The sequence below is a fragment of the Mustela lutreola genome, chromosome 5 (genome assembly GCF_030435805.1).
Source record: "Mustela lutreola isolate mMusLut2 chromosome 5, mMusLut2.pri, whole genome shotgun sequence".
Classification (NCBI taxonomy): Eukaryota; Metazoa; Chordata; class Mammalia; order Carnivora; family Mustelidae; genus Mustela; species Mustela lutreola.
In genome coordinates, this window is record NC_081294.1 from 50,811,062 (window position 1) to 50,830,824 (window position 19,763).

At 48.5% G+C, this 19,763-nt stretch overlaps 1 protein-coding gene across 4 annotated transcripts in view; it reads right to left on the reverse strand.

Annotated features, from left to right (window-relative positions):
• The window catches only part of CCNJL (cyclin J like), a 55,422-nt gene that overhangs the window by 20,247 nt on the left and 15,412 nt on the right, over positions 1-19,763 (reverse strand). For 2 of the 4 annotated variants that reach the window (XM_059174204.1, XM_059174203.1), the window contains exons 3-4: positions 9,188-9,221; positions 6,515-6,728 (exon numbers count right to left, since the gene is read on the reverse strand). In XM_059174204.1, coding sequence (XP_059030187.1) covers positions 6,515-6,728; positions 9,188-9,221 — 248 coding nt within the window. The remainder of the gene's footprint in view (positions 1-6,514; positions 6,729-9,187; positions 9,222-19,763) is intronic. The other 2 variants (XM_059174207.1, XM_059174205.1) reach the window with 1 other exon arrangement.

Below are 19,763 nucleotides of genomic sequence, written 5' to 3' on the forward strand. Positions count from 1 at the left end.
AGAAAAAAGGGATCTCATCATCTGTTAGTTAAAGCCTCTGCAAAGCAATTTAGGACTACCCATCCGAATCTGAAATGCACAGAATGTACACACCTCTGACCAAAGCAACGGCACGGTGGGGCAGTCTTCTCACAGACACACTTACTTACACTGGCAGAGTTATAGGCAAAAGGAGTGCTGCTGTCATACTGTTTATTTATAGTAGCGAAAAAAATGGACAGCAATTGAAATGTCCACTGACAGGAGTCATCCCACAGACGGCAGTGTTTATGACACAGAGAATTCTGCGATCGATCGAGAGTAAGGTAAACCCTGCAGACCGACAGGAAAGACGCTCCCTGATGGACTACAAAGAACGCGTTTTTGGTACTAACCCCCTTGCGTAAGGACACAGCTCATTCTGCTTATTCACAGAAGCTGTGTTCTATCAAGGCCCTGGGGACACTGTACCAACGAACACAGAACCACATTCCCAGGGCACATACAGCCTTAGGCTCCTCTGAGCCTCTGTCATGTTTTCATCCATCGATCAATGCCGAACCGGTGTATTTCTGGTCAACAGACTGCTGATTCATTATCACCGAACCCACAGCTGGCAGCATGAGAACTCATGCCCGCACAAACCTGATCCAGCACATTGTTTTCTTTGTATGACACATCACAGCCTTGTGCTCAGGAATGATAGACAGCGTGATGCTTGGGGCCCATTTATTTATTTATTTGTTTGTTTGTTTATAAAAAGATCCACTTACTTATTTTATGGCGGGGGGGGGGGTAAGAGCACATGAGCACATGTGCTTGTGGGGAGGGTAGACAAAGAGAGGAGAGACGACTCCTCGCTGAGCATGGAGCCGAGGCAGGGCTCAATCCCACAACCCTGATATCAGGACCTGAGCTGAAATGAGCTGAAATCAGACCCTCAGACGACTGAGCCAGCCAAGAGCTCCTTAAGGGCTGTATTATTTTTTACGTTTTTAAAGATTTATTCATTTATTTGACAGCCAGCACGGAAGCAGGTATAGCAGCAGGCAAAGGAAGAGGGAGAAGTAGGTTCTCCACTGAGCAGGGATCCCACAAGCAGGACTCCATCCCAGGACGCTGCGTTAATGACCGGAGCCAAAGGCAGACGCGTAAGTGACTGAGCCACCAAGGCGTCCCTTGAGGACAGTAAAACCACCAACAAGCACAAAAACGAGGAAGTGTGGCACTAAACAGAGAAAAGGACCCTCGTTTGTAGGTCCAAGAGCTGAAAACAAGAAGCCAGAGCCTTGCGTTATTCGACCTCAGTTGCGAACATGCACAGGGTGTATGGGGTCACTGCCCGTGTCCTCAAATGACTGCCCAAGTTCTGTACATACAGACTTTTGAGGTTACAAATAAATTTTAGTGAATAGGAAAATTCTCAAGTACAGAATCTTTGAATCATGAGAACCATGTGCCTGTACATGCACACAACTTTTCTGAAAAATACACCAGCTCGGTTTTGGAAAACACAGAAGCTATCTTTGGCAAGTGGGATGGGCAACATGTTTTTTACTTTATTCTCTGGATCTCACTGCCCCAGTAAATATACCATTTCTAATTTTAAAAATCTACAGGAAAGGGGCACTTGGGTGGCTCAGAAAGTTAAGCATCTGACTCTTGGTTTCAGCTTGGGTCATGATCTCAGGGTCATGGGATGCAGCCCCGTCTTGAGTTCTGAGCTCAGCATGTGAAGTCTGCTGGAGCCTGTCTCTCCTTCTCCCTCTGCTCCTGTGCACATGCTCTCTCTCTCAAATAAATAATAAAATCTTTAAAAAAATAAAAATAAATAAAAATGTACAGTAGGAAAAGGAGCCTTTCTCTGGGTACACGTAGCACAGCATGGCAGATTCACTCTGGGCTCAAGGACCCTGCTCCATAGGGGGACCAGTGTCTTGCAAAAAGGGCACGTGACCACCCTCTTGCTTGATGCCTCCCTCTCCTGGGGAGGAGGAGAGCTGAGATGAAGGGTAGCAGAGGATTCGGCTTCACCTACAAAATCCTAGAAGTCAGAACTTTACCCCAAGAAACAGACGTGTCACCCTTAGCTTTTCCTAGAAGTAGTCAGCAAGGGGCAGGATGGGGCTCACGGTCCAGAAGAGAAAGTATGATGGAACTAGGGTTACAGAGAGAGAGAAAAGAAAAAGAAGGGACAAAGGGGGAATCTTAAAACGTTTGTTTACTGGGCAGTTCATATGGGCATAATCTAGGATTCATTTTTCCTCCTTGTGAATAAAAATAGATTTATTTTCCTAATTATAAAAAAACACAAGTAAGTCTGGGTCTGGAAGTATACACAGCAAACTGTGGCAACAGGACAACAGGTTTGGGGGAAACGGATTTTTTTATACAAGTGCTACTTACCTGGATTTTTTATAAAAATGTATCTCATACTTTTTTTTTTTTTTTAAAGATTTTATTTATTTGACAGAGATCACAAGTAGGCAGAGAGGCAGGCAGAGAGAGAGAGAGAGAGAGAAGCAGGCTCCCTGCTTAGCAGAGAAAGCCCGATGCAGGGCTCGATCCCAGGACCCTGAGATCATGACCTGAGCCGAAGGCAGAGGCTTTAACCTACTGAGCCACCCAGGCGCCACGTCTTTTTTTTAAATCATCATAATAATGTCTTATATTTAAGGTCATACTGTCCTAGCAAAAAGGCCACCCTGGTCATGCCTCTGGCTCTTCTGATTTTCCTTCCCACCCTCTCCCCTTTCTTCAATTTTTTCAGGGAGAGAGAGAGCACACATGCAAGGGGGAAGGGAGCAGAGGGAAAGAGAATCTTAAACGAGTTCCATGCTTGGGGCAGGGCTCCATCCCAGGACCCTGAGATCATGACCTGAGCTGAAATCAAGAGTCAGCCACTTAACCCACTGAGCCACCCAGGCGCTCCTCCCATCCTCTCTCCTACCTCAGGCTGCTCCATGCCCGGGGCCAAGGACTCAACCCCCAGTCATCTCTGAGCCAGGCAAAAGCAAAACTCTTGAGTTTCCTTAAAAAGTTCAACATTGAAGAGCCAATTCTAATCAGCAATTCCACTCGAGTTTACACCTAAAAGAACTGAAAACAGGTGTTCAAACAAAGCTGGTAGTGAATGTCCACAGCAGCACTGGTCATAGCAGCCGAAATGCAGAAACAATGCAAATGTCCATCAGCAGATGAAAGGGTAAGCGGCGGTACGTCCTACGACAGAACGTTATTCGGGCGCAACAAGGAATGAAACACTGATGTGTGCTACAACTTGGATGAACCCTGAAAAGTGAGATAAAGGGAAAGAAACCAGACTTAAAAGCTCACAGACTGTGTGACTCTTTCAGAGGAAGTATCCAGAAGAGGCAAATCCAGAGAGACGGAAAACAGATGAGGGGCTGAGAGTGGGAAGGAGTGGGAAGCAGCCACTTGGTGGATCCAAGGGTGCCTTTCAAGGTGATGAAAATGTTCTGGAATAAAGAGAGGGGACGGACAGTTGCACCACAATGTGAACGTATTAAATAGCATGAAGCAGTATGCTTTATACCAGTTAAGATGGTAAATTTCATGCTGTTATGTATTTTACCCCAATTAAGAATAAACAAAACTCTGGGTGCATGGGTGGATCAGTGGGTTAAAGCCTCTGCCTTCAGCTCAGGTCATGATCCCAGTGTCCTGGGAGGGAGCCCCACATTGGGCTCTCTGCTCAGCAGGGAGACTGCTTTCCTCTCTCTCTCTCTCTGCCTGCCTCGCTGCCTCCTTGTGATCTCTGTCAAACAAATAAATAAAATCTTAAAAAAAAAAAAAAAAAGAATAAACAAAACTCTGAGCTGTGTGACCCTCAGCAAGTTACTCAGCCTCTCTGAACCTCAAGAATGGGCAGATGATGGCACAACCACGTAAGCTGGCTGGGAAGATCGTTCCCTGCTTGGCCCAGGCCTGGGCGCACAGAAAGGGACGGGTAAACAACAAAGCTTGTTGCCTCTGGGATGACAGTGAAGGAGTCCTGTCAAAGCCAACTCACCTGGAAGTTGTGGGGTCTCCAGGATGTCCAATTATCCTTTTAATTAAGCAACTACAGCAACACCAACAAAAAGACAGAGGGGATGGGAAGCTGTATAAGATGGAGAAAGTGGAGAGAGCGTCTCTACCCGATTTACACTTATAGCCAGACTATAATTAGAGTGGGGTGCTCTCCTGTATAGGGAATGCAGTTAACTCAGGCACAGGAAGACCAAGGGGCGGCTCTGCCACTTGTCCGCCATGAAACCACCTATAGGCTCTTGCTTTTCCCATCTCCTTCCATTGGCCTGTGGACATGGACCCCTTGACCGACCCCATTTATGAGGGCAGAGGGAATGTATGTAGGTGAGAAGGTTCCATCTGTGCCAAGGCCCTTATCTGGAAGCAGCTCTAAAACCCAAAGAACTGAAAGTCAGGGACAGGAACCACACCTCTTCTTGAGAATAATTTGGTACTGAATTAGCAGAACTCCAAGCTTCCTGAGGCAAGGTGACCCCCCCCTTGTGGCTGACAGTCAGCCTGGGCAGAGGGGAGGAAGCAATGAATAGGGTTTCAGGCTGTCATGGAAACTTTTCTTTCCGGAGGCCTCTGAGCATATGGCAGGTGTCCTACAAAATCCGTTCTTGCTGCTCCAGGCTGGCTGCTCCCCTCAGACATGGGGGGGGCGGAGGGGGCTGGCGTCTGCCTCTCCGTCTGAAAGGCCCCCTTCCCTCCACCATGGCGGCAGCAGCACAAAGGAGTCTCCAGTGTGTGCCTCACATCCCAGCTCCCCAGACAGACGCTGGGGGACAGCCTGCACGGCCCTGTGGAAATCTAAGTCCCCTGCCCCCATGGGGCCTGGATGCAGCCCACAGATCACAGACAGCAGCAGGCCAAAGGCCACGGTGCAGACTCCTCCCGGGCCGCCTGAAACGCGATGCCCGTTCTGCCCTAGGCTGAGGCTAGCGGGGATGCCTTGTAAGCCCAGGATGGAAGAGAGCAGCATGTTGATCTGGGACTTGGAAGGAACAGGCAGGCCAGATTCCCACCCCGCAAGGCTGCCCTCTCTGCAGAACACAGCCAATGCAGCTGGCCCAAGGGAAAGCAAATCACAAACAGGGACGGCTGTAAACTGCAAGCCACGAAAGGGACTGGTGACAAGTAACGGCAAGTGAACGGTGCCGTGGCGGGAAATGAGAGTGTTTAAAACTCGAAAGCCATGCTTCCAGAACTGGGTGATCACGCCTGGAGAGGTTCATGGCAGTGTGCCAAGAGCAGACAAAGCCACAGGAGAAAACGGGTACCATCTTCTTGCGGCACCCGTGCGACTCAAGGATTCGGGAACGGCTGATGTAATAAAACAGGATGATTACGTATCATGGAGGAGAATGTCAAATCTAACTGATTTCTATGGAGAAAACACTAGACGTCAAAGAAGAGTGATGACCACAGATGGCCACCTTGGAGAAGCGCAGGACCTAGCACAAAAGGAACCCCTAGCTCCATTCACTCCTTTACTCCACCAACATTTTTTTTTTGGAGGCCCTGTGATGTACTCAGCTCCCTACCTTCCCTGAAGCTCTTTCTCAGGGGAGGTGGGTGTTAATGAAATGTACTCGATGCAGGGAAACGTGTACCAGGGCTATCTCATGAGGGCAGTGGGGGTTGGTTTCTCAGGGATGCAGGGCCCAGTGACATTTAATGAGGACCATACAGGTGGGCCGGGTTTGTGGTGTAGGGGAAGCTCTCCAGACAGAAGAGACAGTGTGTGCTGTGTGCAAAGTTCTACGACAGCAGGGGGCTTGGCTGGAGATGCACGAGGTCAGACAGACAGGACCTGGACAGCTGATCCCTCTCCTCAGACTGCTGGTAAACCAGGGCAGGATGGCAGGACAAAACTGTGTTTTAAGTGCATGACCCAAGCAGCACAGCCACGTGGTCATCTCCACCAAGGCAGACAGACAGAGGTCAAAACCACACTGCGTGTTTTGTGAGGCCTTGCTCAAAGATGCAAATCCTAGGCAGCCAGTGCCCAGGCCTAGTGACCACACAATGGGTCCCGCTGGGCCCCGGTCAAGCAGTCACATCTCTAAGAAGGGCGGTTGCTCAGGTTTCCCTTCCAGCATATTCAGAGCCCCTATGCCAGGAAGCAGGGGCCACAGACTTCAGAGAACAGGTCTGTCATCATGCCATTCTGGGCTCAAATCTTGGCTGCTATCTACTAAGCTAGATGACCCGAGGCAAGCTTCTTAATCTCTCTGTGCCTTGGTAATATGGGGGGGGGTACTACAAGTATCTGTCTTCCAAGGTCACTGTGCGGATTCATTAAGATCTGCTACGAAAATCCTCATGGCTTAGTCCAGGATATTACTGATGCTGAAGAAAATGGTGATTATTATGACTACAGATTGCACTCAGCAAAGGACAGACACAGAAGACATGCAAAGACCTCAGAAATGTAAAATGACTCGGGAGCACCCGGGCTCCAAGGAGGGGGACGGTGGGAAGCCGCGAGTGCACATACTTGCGAGCAGGAGGCAGGAGACCGCCACGGCGTACAGCTGCTTGGAGGTGGTGATGTGATAGCGATCGAGGAAGTGGTCCAGCAGGTAGACGGCCAGGTGCCGGGCTGCAGGGCACAGCTGGCAGTGGCTGCTCAGCAGGGTCAAGATGTCGACAAAGAATCGGCGGCTCTTCAAGAGTGGGGAGTGGGCTCGGAAGGCGGGCAGCTTCAGCTCCTGCAGGACAGGCAGGATGGGGGTGGGGTGGTCAGGGCTGCCTCCTGAGCGCTTCGGATGCCCAGGAAAAGCGAGACATGAGGGTTTGCCTGCTGGCTGGTTACGGGCAGCAATTCCCTCCATAACTCATCTGTTTCCAAGTCCCAGGATGGCAGCCATACCCCCCACATTCCAGAAACCCCTGGACCACCTCCCATCTGCCCTCAGTGAGCACAGGCCCGTGACGTGCCAAGAATATGATGACAGAGGCAGGTGATGGAGATAACAGGCCCCGAAGACAGTCATTCCCTGGGGAAAAGATGAGTATGTACAGGCCTGCGGCTCGGGGACCAGCACCCAAATTCTGGCTGTACTATTTCACCAAGTTGTGCCTGCTCGGTCACCGGCCTTCATCTTTGTCACCTCCTCAACAGCTGAGGAGGAGATGAAAAGTGAATGTAAGGGGGCGCCTGGGTGGCTCAGTGGGTTGAGCCGCTGCCTTCGGCTCAGGTCATGATCTCAGGGTCCTGGGATCGAGTCCCGCATCGGGCTCTCTGCTCAGCAGGGAGCCTGCTTCCTCCTCTCTCTCTGCCTGCCTCTCTGCCTGCTTGCGATCTCTCTCTGTCAAATAAATAAATAAAATCTTTAAAAAAAAAAAAAAAGAAAAGTGAATATAAACACAGGACCCTCTAAGGGTCCCCCGGCTTAATTCCCTCTGTGGGTGGGACTGTGAGAGAGAACTTTTAAAAAAATATTTAATGTACAAAGAAAGCTGTTAAAATAAGAGTACAAAGCACTCCTAAAATACCCTTCGCCCAGATCCTTAGTTTTCATTTTACCTTCATGCTCTCCGCTTGTACATACACTTTTTTCCCCACATGTAAATTCCAAACATACTTCCCCGCCAGGAGGCAACTTTTACTTTGTAATTTGGACACTGCCGTGTTATCTGAACATATTTCTCTAACACCAGAAAAGCCAACAAAAGAAATATCAAACCAACCAAGATTTTTAGGACAGGAAAAATTTCCTTATATACCTACCCTATTTGCAATTTAACCAAAGTAGGCCAGACACGATTTACTGAGGAAATGCTGTAGTATATCTTTTTTTTTTTTTTTTTTTTTTTTTAAAGATTTTATCCATTCGACAGAGAGAGATCACAAGTAGGCAGAGAGGCAGGCAGAGAGAGAGGAGGAAGCAGGCTCCCCACCGAGCAGAGATCCCGATGCGGGGCTCGATCCCAGGACCCTAGGATCATGACCTGAGCCGAAAGCAGAGGCTTCAACCCACTGAGCCACCCAGGCGCCCCTGCTGTAGTATATCTTGTCCAGTCGAGAAACTAAAGAGAAACAACATGGAGGGAAAATGGGCAAGGAAGAGCTGGCAGAAAAGGAACCGAGGGAGCTCACGCACAGCTGGTTCCTTGGGGGCAAGATTAAAACAAACCGAAGCTCCTCACCTGTGCAATGCAGCTTGCCTAGCACTAGGGCTTCTCATAGGGAGCAACAGTTCTGGGACAAGAGATATCTGTTCATTCATTCATTCAAGATATTTTTTTTTAACTTTTTTTTTTTTTAAAGATTTTATTTCTGAGAGAAAGAGAGAGAGAGAGAGAGGCAGAGGGAGAAGCAGGCTCCCCACTGAGAAGAGAGCCAGACTTGATCCCATGACTCTGGGATCATGACCTGAGCTAAAGGCAGATGCTGAACTGACTGAGCCACCCAGGCACCTTCATCCAAGATAAATTAATTCCTTCATCTGATTCAGTAAGTATTGAGTACCTTCTATATATCGGACATTATTCCAGGCACTGGGGATATAATCTAGAATAAGACAGACATGCACCTAAATTTAAGATTAAAACCGTAAGACTCTTAAAAGAAAACAGAAGCAAATCTTTAGGACTTCAACAACAGTTTCTTTGATAGGGACACCAAAAGCAGAAGCAACAAAAGAAAAAAAGATCTAAATTGGACTTCGAAATTTAAAACTCTCATGCTTCAGAAGATAACATCAAGAAAGTGAAAAGACAACCCACAGAATAGGAGAAAATGTTTGGAAATCGTGTATCAGTAGGAGGCTGTATCCAGAATATATAAAGAATTTCTACAACTCAACAATAAAAAGAAAACCCAATTTAAAAATGGGCTAAGGGGGCGCCTGGGTGGCTCAGTGGGTTGGGCCGCTGCCTTCGGCTCAGGTCATAATCTCAGGGTCCTGGGATCGAGTCCCGCATTGGGCTCTCTGCTCGGCAGGGAGCCTGCTTCCCTCTTTCTCTCTCTGCCTGCCTCTCCATCTACTTGTGATTTCTCTCTGTCAAATAAATAAATAAAATCTTTAAAAATAAATAAATAAATAGATAGATAAAAATGGGCTAAGGGCGGAATAGATATTTCTGCAAAGACACAGCAATGGTCAATAAGCTCATGAGAAAATATGCAACACTTAGTCACCAGGGAAATGCAAATCAAAATCACCTGAGAGTGCACCTCACATCCACCACAATGGCCACTGTAAAAACAAAAATCAGAAAAGAAACACATGTTGGTGAGGATGTGAACAAACTAAAAACCTACAGCCACACAAAAACTTGCATAGTAATGCTTCTAGCAGCATTAGCCAACATGAGCTAGGGAAACTAGAAGGACCCTAAGAAAGACTACTTTTTTGTTGCCTCTACTCTTGTGAGGACCTACCGACCCACCACACACATACCTTACGGTACAGATAATGGCTGTCCTCCTTGTAAAGGTCAAGGAGTTAATGATTTCTTGAGTCTTTCAGCACAATAGATAACATCTAAAGAGAGAAGAGATAGGGTCATCCTGAACGGTTTTCCAAGACCGATGAGTCACCGAGACTCCTGGCTCCAGGGCGTAAGAGCCTTCTGGCAGACACCTAAATACTTCTCTTTGTTCCTGGATGCCTGAGAAGACACTGCACCAGACCACCATCCTCAATAAAAACCCAGACTACAGGAGAAGATGAGACTCACTCTTCTTTCCTTTGAGTCTCCCAGACACTCTTTATCTGCTCTAGGTCTCCACCAAACTGCTCTCACTTCCTCTTGTCTCACGTCTGATATCTCTCCTGTGAGAAGCTAAGGACCCACTTTGGGGGGGGGGGGGGTCTGTGGAACCCAACCAGCCGGCAGTGGCAGTAGCTTCCAAATGGAAACAACCTGAACGTGCACCAGCTGATGAATGGGTACACAACACACAGGATATCCACACCGTGCAATATTATTTGGCCACAAGAAAGAACATGAACATGACCCTTAAAAACATGCTATGTAGAGAAAAGCCAGTCATAAAAGACCACATATTGTGGTCCTATTTATATGAAATACCCAATATAGGCAAATCCATATAAACATGAAGTCCATCACTGGTTGCTGGGAGCTAGGGGTGCGTAGAGGTTAATGGGGAGCGGGGAGTGTGACTGCTAGTGGATATGGGGTTTCTCTTTGGGATCATGAGAGATTCTGAAATTAGATAGTGTTGATGGTTGCACAATTCTGCATGCACTAAAAGCAACTGAACTGTTTACTTGAAAACGGTAACTTTTATGGCATATGAATTATATCTCAACACAGCTGTGTAAAAAGAAGAAGATGGACACATCACCCATTCTCACGAGGTTTATGGCCCAGTAAGCGAGAGCTAGAAATCAAATGATAAGGCAATTACACAAGTTCAAACTGTGACCCATACTACAAAGGAAAGCCAGGGGCAGTGACTGCCTTGCACACCTTTGAGGGAGCAAGGCCTTCCCAGTGAAGGGAAGCCTGACATGAGCCTGCACGCTGGGACCTCTTCTCCTCTGATGCGTTCCCCCACAGAACCCAGGAACCCTGGAGCTCCGCTCACAGAAGGTGCTCCCAAGTGAATAAATTACTGCCTCTCCCTTATGTTTACACATAAAGAAACAGAGGTTGAAAAAGTCCTGAGACCCCAGGCTTTACTTAATCTGCACCAGATCTGAGACCACAAGACTTTCAATTTATCTTTTTTCTCAACCCTTCATTTTAAGTAATCTCCATGCCCAATGTGGGACTTGAACTCACAACCTGGACATCAAGAGTTCAGAGCTCCACCACCCCAGCCAGCCAGGCTCCCCCATCTTTCTTTTTGTTTAAATAATGGAGATGCCCTTTTATCATCAGTTTAACTTCTTTAAAGGAAAGACCTGACTTGTTTATTATTCATCTTCACTGATGAATTTATGATGAATTTATGAGGCCAACATGGGATTTCAAACCCCCTGAGGGCAGGGTTTGGGTCTGCTTTGGCTCCTCACCGTTCAGTCACCACCCTGAGGTGACTGGGGAACACTGTCAGGTGCCCAATACTCAGTTGTGGAAGGAATGAAGGCAGGGACGGGGAGAGCTAGGGAGGAATGAGGGACTGAATTACAGCGAGCAGCAAATGCCCTGAGCCTCTCGGTACAAAGGAGCAGTCAGTGGTGACTTCAAGGAGGAGAGATGTATCCGGCCAAGATTTTGAAGGATGTCTAGGGACTGACCTGCTGAAGACGTAGGAAAAACAGCACTTGCAAAGCTACACAGGTGTTCTTCCCAGGGAATCCAAAGCACTTGGAACAGAGAGACAGGCAGGGTGTGCCTGGACAGAGCGGGCGGGGATGGTGGGCACAGTCCTATCTTATGTGCCCTGCTAAAATATCTAGCCTCTCCTGAGGGCACCAGAGAGCCATGGAAGGGCTCTGAGCAGGGCATCAAGACCGGCAGGATGACTATGTGTGAAGACCCGGGCCCCTCCAGGACCACGGCCAGATGGCTGAGAGCAGCAGCCAATGGGGGACCATAGCTCCAACAGCAGTCTCCCTCTCTACCCTCCAGCAGCCCCTACAAACCTGCAGGCTCTGTGGCTATTTCCTCTCGGCCAAGAGCTCGGAGGCTCCTGACAAGAAGCAAACCACACTCACAGATCCTTGGTTACAGAACATCAGACAACTGACCTTCGGCCCAGTCTGCACAGCCCTCATCAAGGCAGGTCAAAGTCCCACCACACAACAAGGAAGACATGCAAAGTCCGGACTTCCCTCCCCGCTCAACTCAGCCAAACTTAATAGCTTCTGGACTTTTCTCTTGGATGAATTGGCAGAACAGAGCTCAGAGCAACACACTGTAGGTCTTCCCTCGGTATCCTTTCTGGGGAAGGGTCCAGTGGCTTGAGCAGATTCTCAAAGGAAGCCATTTGTGCATAAAAGAAAAAAAAAAAGAAAAAGAAAAAGAAAAAGAAAGAGAAAGTTATAGACTTATGGACCTCTGGAACGGGCAACAATACCCATCAAGGAGTTAGCAGACAGCTGGTGCCAAAAGTGGGCAGGATTCTGAAACCTACAACAGCTGCCCTGGGAGGCTCTTCAACCCATTTCTGCTCCTTCCCCGTGTCCTGGTTTAAATGTCCTTTCCTGGGGCACCTGGGTGGCTCACTCGGTTAAATGCCTGCCTTCGGTTCAGGTCATGATCCTGGGGTCCTGGGATCCAATCCCCCTGGAGCTTCTCTGCTCAGTGGGGACCTGCTCCTCCCTCTCCCTCTGCCTGCCACCCCTCTATCAGCTTGTGCTCTCTCTCTCTGGCAGGTAACATATCCTTTCCTAAGAGATGTTTTCTCTGGCCTCTGACCATTCCAAATCAGGTCCCCCTGGTTCTCAGAGCATGCTACTCTTCATGGCCAAAGTTTACTTATTTACGTGTCCTCCAGCTAAGCTCTTGCTCCCCAGGATGGGGGCCAGGGCCGTGTGGCCTATACCACTGTCCCAGAGTCCGGTGTGTGCCCGGCACCGAGGCAGCTGGTCCAGAACCACGGGCATGAGTAAAAAAGGACAGTCAGGAAAAGGCAGGAGGAAACTCAAATGCACATAACGATGGGAAAGAGGATGATCTGAAAAGGCTACATATTAACAGGATTCCAACTATATGACATTCTGGAAAAGACAAAACTATGGAGAGGGTAAAAAGAGCAGTGGCTGCTGGGGGCTGCGGGGGTGGTGACAGACAGAAGAGGCCAAGCACAGAGGATTTTCAGGTCAACGAAAATGACTGTAACCTACTATGATGGCGGACACACGTCATCATATATTTGTCCAAACCCACAGGATGTGCACTGCCAAGACAGAACCCTGAAGCAGACCGAAAACTTTAAGTGACGACACTGTGTCACTGAGCTCAGTGACTGGAACAAAGGTACTAGGTACTGCCTCGTGGGGCATGTGGAAACGGAGGCAGTTGTGGGGTACAGAATACCTCTGTATCCTCTGCTCAGTAATGCTGCAAACCTCACACTGCCCCAAAAAATAGTCTTAAAAAAACAAGAACAAGGATGAATCAGTTATGCACCTCCCTGCACCCAGTCCACTCCCGTCCCCACTCACTGGGGAACAGCCCAGCACAGAAGTCAGGCGGCTTGGGGGGTCCCAACCCCACTTTTGATTAACCTGGTGAGTTCTGAGCCCCGGCACCATCATCGGAAAAAATGAGTGTCACGCTGCCACAACTGCAAAGGACATGGCACTTAAGGGCAATCAGCAAGCTTTAGTGGCCTTTTCCTCGAGCGGGGCAATCAAACTTCAGATAAACTGAGCTTATCTGCCTCTGTGAAAAGCTCTTTGGACTCTCAAAGGAACCTGCTTCTGCCGGTGGAATGAAGCTCCCTACCTGAGAGTTTACAGGGGGGCTGGGGGGCTAGGGGGCCGAAGGGCCTCCACGGGAGAGGAAACCAACCCCCCACCCCAGGTCTTCCAGAGAACCCCAAGCCAGATGCAATCAGGGGCTCTGAGCCTGGGTTTCTGCTGCAGAGAAGGGTGATTCCTTGGCAAACGAAATGCCAGCGTGCCTCCCTGGTTTAGTTGGAGGGCGCAGCTGATTCCTTCCCTAACCCAATTAGAGGGGGAAAGGTCTTCATTGCAAGGGCTCTGCTTTAAAGATCCGCATTCCTCCCCCAGCACTTTTGACCTAAGGCAGCTTAAGGCCCTGGCCGCCAGCAGCCAGGGTGCACGAAGCCAGCCCCTCCTCCGGAGGGGCCTGGATTCCAGAAACAAAAGAGCAGCCTGAGAGGGGCGGCCTGTAAAGCCCTCCCGGATTAGGCAGGCACTTGGCAGGCGCTCAGCAGCCAGTGTGGGCGGAAAGGGGCAGGAACCCGGCCAGGCAGAATGACCTTCCTCTCAGCAGCACAGGGGCAACATCTCTGTGGCCAGCAGGAAGTCCGGGGGGTGGGGGCAGGAGCGCATCAATGAGGAAGGGCACCAGGACAGGCAGGGGCTTCCAGAAACTCCGCCTCCCAAGCCCCTGGCCCGTCATCACCTGAGTCCGACAGGAGAGCACACCGACAGGAGAGCACACTGTCCTCCCTATTCAGAGAGGAGCAGGATGGGACAGAGGGACAGAGGACAGTGAGGAGCTCAGGTGCGGGAGGCGGAATCCATCTTTACGAAAAACCCCTTCTGTTACCAAAGCAGTTTATTTTGGTTTTTCAAAATAGTAATAATGAAAAAAAAAATTGTAACAAAGGACAAGAAAAAACTATTAGACAAAAAATGTTCACAGCAGTATTCTGGAGGGCTCAGATCTTGTGTGATTTTTATTTTCATGCTTTCAACACTGGATTCTTAAAAAACACTTGAAGTACAACACACCAACAAGCAAACAAACGAACTCAGAAAAGACTGGTGGTTGCCACAGGCGAGGGAGTAGGAGATGGGCGAAATGGGTGAAGATGGTCAAAAGACACAAACTTACAAGTACAAAGTAAATAAATCCTGGGGATGTAATGTGCAGTATGGTGACTAGAGTTAGTAATACTGACTCGTACTTCTGAAAGTTGCTGAGAGAGTCAATCTTAAAAGTTCTCATTACAAGATAAATATGTAACTACGTGAAGTGATGAACACTATACTTACTGTGGTGATCATTTCCCAATATATACAAATATTTGGTCCTTATGTCGTACACCTGAAACTACTATAATGTCAATAAAAAAAGATGATTTCGAGGATGAAAAGTACAGCATGGGGAATACAGTCAATACACTGTAATAATGTTATATGGCGACAGACATAACTATACTTATGATGGTGAGCATAGCTTAATGCATAGAACTATCCAATGACTGTGTTGTACAAGCTGGAACTAACAGAACGCTGTATGTCCAACAAACCTTAAAAACAAATTTAAAAATAACTTCCAAAAGAACGACTGAAATCAAAAACAACAACAACAACAAAAAACCATTCAATGTGTAACCAGTTTGAATTTCAATGACTGTGTTTCCAATCTGAAAAGAAAAAGAGGCAGAGACTAGACACCCACTGTACTAAGGCCCCACTCAAAATGTATTTCCAAGGATTCCCTGGCAATCCCACATCTTAACTGTGAGAAAATCAGCCCTTTCATAAGACCATGCCCCACACCAGCACTGTGCTAACTAGCCTATTTCGTCCACACAAGACGTAAGATCCCACCCAAGTCTAACCCGGAAGCAGTGATCTTTCTTTTTCTTTCCTCCTTACTAGTTATAAATCATATATTCGCCCACAAATTTCCAAAAGTAGAAAAAAGTAACCAATATCACTTCTGATCCCTCGTGCACAGAGAAGTCCTGTTAAGTTTTACATGGACTCTTCAGATGTTTTCTCTCTGCAAACGTCCACAAAAGGGGATCATAACCTACAAGGGTATCCCAATTTCCCTTCAAGACAGCCCCAGAAACCATGTTTTCAGCAGCTGCCGAGCGTTTTATCACCGTAAGGTTGTGTCATGACTTCACCAGAACCCCCTTCTGGACGTTTGGGCCATTTCTCCTCCTTGCGGTGTCTGTGCTGGTCACTTATCAGAGAGGTCTTCCCTGACCTCCCTCCCATGCCACAGGACCCTTTCTTCCCACACTGCGCAGTGGCTGTCGAGCAAGGGGTTTGCTTGCTTAGTAACTGTCCTCTTCCCGCCGTCCTGCAGAATGTGACCTCTGGGAGAGAGAGGGAGTCACTTTTCCCTCCATGTCTTGGCCGTGCCCCTGGGACTTGGCACACAGCAAGGGCTAATGAGTGTCTGCTGAATGAGTGAATGAATGTTTGAATGAATGAATGGACAGAGAGTGTTTCGTGATGAACACAGGAGTGACCTCAGCCAACACCAGCTGGGGGAATGCTTTTTCTGCCTGTGGCTATCCCTGCCTTGCCACAGTTTCCCTTATACAGCCCTGAATCCTTCACTAGGGTAACCAATGAGGGAGAGGCGGGGACTGCTATGACACAGGACACTTCTGTGACTAGGGGCACCATTCTGGGGGAAAGGTAGCTGGTACATGTCCAGAAAAGGCTGAGTCCTTTAATAAGTACTCTGCTTGCTGAAGAAGAGCTCTGTCTGCGGGTTGCAAAGCAGGAGGATTATCTGAGAGGGACAGTGCTCCCAGAAAGGCCGCGGACAAGTGAATCACAAGGCCTACAAAGCCCAAACTGGGATGCACACAGAGGGAGCAGGGCTGCCTGGACGGGCTTCCGAAGATTCCAGGCATAGATCTCGCCGCCACTGCTCTCCCCTCCCCCACAGAGGCACTGACCTTGGCAGAGGTGGCAAATATTCTACACCTGGGCTAGGCTCAAATGTGCATGGGAGAACGGGTAAGGCCAGGCTAAAGTGTAGTTAGTTAAACAGGCCCCGAGCACACGGCCAGGACAGCCAGGCAGGGACCCTCGCCTGTCATTGCTGAAGGACAGATGGGGGAGAAAAGTCAGCCCGTGTTCTTCACACACAGGCTCTGGCGGCATTTTGAGGCTAACCTCAGAGAAGTTTGAAGGTCACATGCACTATAAACGTTCAGCCAGTCACCCCTGGTTTCTCCTATTAAGGGAGGAAGGGAAGTCTTCATTTTAACCCTTGGTGTCTTACACTGAGTTGTTTCTAAATGCCTTATGGTTTTACTTCTCATTATTAATCTACTCTTCCTTTGGATCTCAGCTCAAAAGTCACCTCTGAAAAGTACATCCTAGTCATGCCCTGTCAGATATTCCTCAAGCATCTAGAACTTTTCTCCATCCATCCACCCATCCATCCATCCATCCATCCACCCATCCATCCATCCATCCATCCATCCATCTATCCATCCACTTTTAGTGTCTTTCTTTACTCCTCAACTGTAATTACCATGAGGAAAGGGATGGTTTCATCTTGTTCAGCTCTGTGACCCCAATACTTGACATAAAAAAGACCCTTAATAATTAACAAAACATTCAAATTTGGACAAAGACAAATATTTGAAATGAAAAGGTAAGTAAAAATTATTTGTTCCTGATCTTAGCTTGAAAGAAACGATCATAATGTGCAATTTCAAATACTCAGGAAGACCAGAGAGGTGGTGTAAAAACCTGCGGATGCTGAATTCTAGGAGAAAGAGAAAGCTCTGTCCTTGCCTTGGGGTGGTGTGTGCCTCAGTCTACACAACAGCAGCAGAGGGTGAACACAGAGGAAGCAGGTAGTGTTTTACAGGGGACTTAAAGAATGGTAAATTATGCACTCTGCACTCAGTCATTTCCAAGGCAATGTTTCCTAATGTGTGTTCCATCACATCCCAGACCCAAGGTTCACTCCCTGAAGAACAGAGATCTGTGGGCCACACTTTATACTGCATCCTACTTTGTTCCTTCCTAAAAGGGATCATGTATGACCTCACTAGAAGCCCTGAAACACTTGTTTGGGAAAAAACTTGAACACAGTTTTAGGACACTCCCAATTAAATCTGGTTACCCACAGATCTTCCTTACCACCCTTCCTTTTGGGGTGCAGGGAGAGTAACAACAACCCAGAGAGCTTGGGAACTCCCAGAACTCCAGAACTCCCAGAGTTCTGGGAGATGGTGCTTCAGGATGCTGGCCGCTGGGCATGGGTGTGCCAGGGAAATTAAACCCCAATGCATCTGCAAGGTGAGACTCCCGAGAAAATTCCTGGCTCAACTCCCAATCAGTCGATGATGCTAAGCCGAGAGATTTACTGAAAAGCTCGCTGAGATCAAAAACCACTGCTTCTCCCCACAGAATTGCCCTGGTAAGAATTTCCACAAAGCCATGGATATTAGGAGCCTAGGACCAGCACAAGAGGCTACAGATGCCACCAGGCAGCCAAGGGCTGAGTGCCCTGCCCCATGTCTAGGGTCTTGGGTCCAAATTAAATGCCGCCCTCGACCTGCCAACTGCCCCACCTCATATATTATGTACACATATCTTTTCTATATATTCTATAGAAACTCAACTCTCAATCCTCCTTGGAAAGCCACAACTGATTCTTCCTTGGAAATCATCTCCTATTGGGTAGACTGAGGCATATGCCACCCCAAGGCAAGGACAGAGCTTTCTCTTTCCCCTAGAATTCAGTATCCCCAGGCTTTTATAACTCCTCTCTGGTCTTCACAAGTATCTGGAATCACCCATTGTGATGAATAGTTCTAGACAAGCTTCCATTTTATATACATGTGTTGCACACATCATCTCAAATACATATGTATCTCATTTGCCAGATACTGTGTCCCATGCATTCAGTCCTCTCATCCTCCAACAAGCCCCTGAGGTGGGGATGCTCCACATCCTGGTATTCCAGACAAGGACAGCTCAGAGAGGCTATGGAACTTGCTTAAGGTCGTAAGTGATGGCTCTGAATCTGGTCTTTTGACTCCATGCTTGTAACATGGTTTTGTGGCTTCCATGGGATAGTTTAGGTTTGTGTTTTCCATCCAAAGTAATGTTATCTTCAACCAATTACAAAATAACTCATTACTACAGAAATTTTAGGAAACACATATATCAATACAAAGAAAATTAGATTCACCAGCAATCGCAGCACTGAGAGGTAAGCATGAGCATGTACACAGAGCTGGTTCTCTACACACGCATGCCCCCACTCCTCTCACTCACCTACAGACAACTGTTACTCCTGGGCTCTCCATCCCGGCACTCATCCTGCTGAGGTGGGCCCAGTTAGCGGTACCACCACCAGGATTGGTCGGGTACCCAGAAAACGGAGGCCACCCTGCAGGTTAGTGGCAAAGCTTGGACTGGGACATCAGAGGAACTGGCCCAGGGACCTGGCGTGTGATGCTGTGTTGTGTGTGACCACCACTTCATAAATGGCCCAAGAGGCAGCATGGGGCTGAGCTGCTCTCCCACACCAGCCACTGAGGGAAAACCACACTGGTCTCCTCTGTGCTTCCCGCCATGCTCTCGTCTCAGTGCTGCCAACTGGTGCCTCCCTAGGGAGGCTGGGCCTCCAGGCACGGGGCCAGCTGGTTGGGAAACAGCTTGAGGGATCGTGTCTGCCTGAGAACAAAGAGTAGCAAGACATGAAGAAACACCATGTGTAACCAAGGTGACCAACAGGAAGTGGAGACTTGCAAATTGAAAGGGAAAAAGAAAGGGGAGGGGGATAGATTGGTTCTTCAGAGGCCTCAGGAGCGCACGCTACTGACCTAGGAGGCCCTGAGAGGCCCGAGGCTCACCTTCCTTCCCCTATCCGCCCCAATTGCTTCATAAAGCCCTAGGGGGTATTTTCGGTAAAGAACCAACATCTCTGCGAGAAAACCATTTCAACACTCTCAGAGAGGGTGGCCTGTGGCACATGGAGCCCACAATGCCAGTGACATTCCCTCCTGCTGACCTCTGGCCGGTAGCGTACCTCCAGTGGACAGAAAGGTCTCCACAAGCCACCACATGGATCACGGGCCCCCTGAACTCACGAGTGGGCCAGCTCCAGACACACCTTATTCCCAGAAACCAGAGCCTCTACCCTCCAAAGCACATTTGGTGACAGGCCCTGCAACAATGTCTGGGTATCCAGCCGTGGCCAAACACAGGTGCACCTGCCTCTCTGCAGTCCCTCTCCCACTCTGCTCCCCTCCAAAGACCTCCCAACACTTCCACAGACAACACTCATGGCCTTTTATAAAACATCCTCCAAGTTCTTCACTTCGGCAGCTTCTCGATATGACCACATCCCTCACACCTTCTCAACTGGGGGTGCCCCTCATTCTCCCACACCCTCCTTTATTTAGG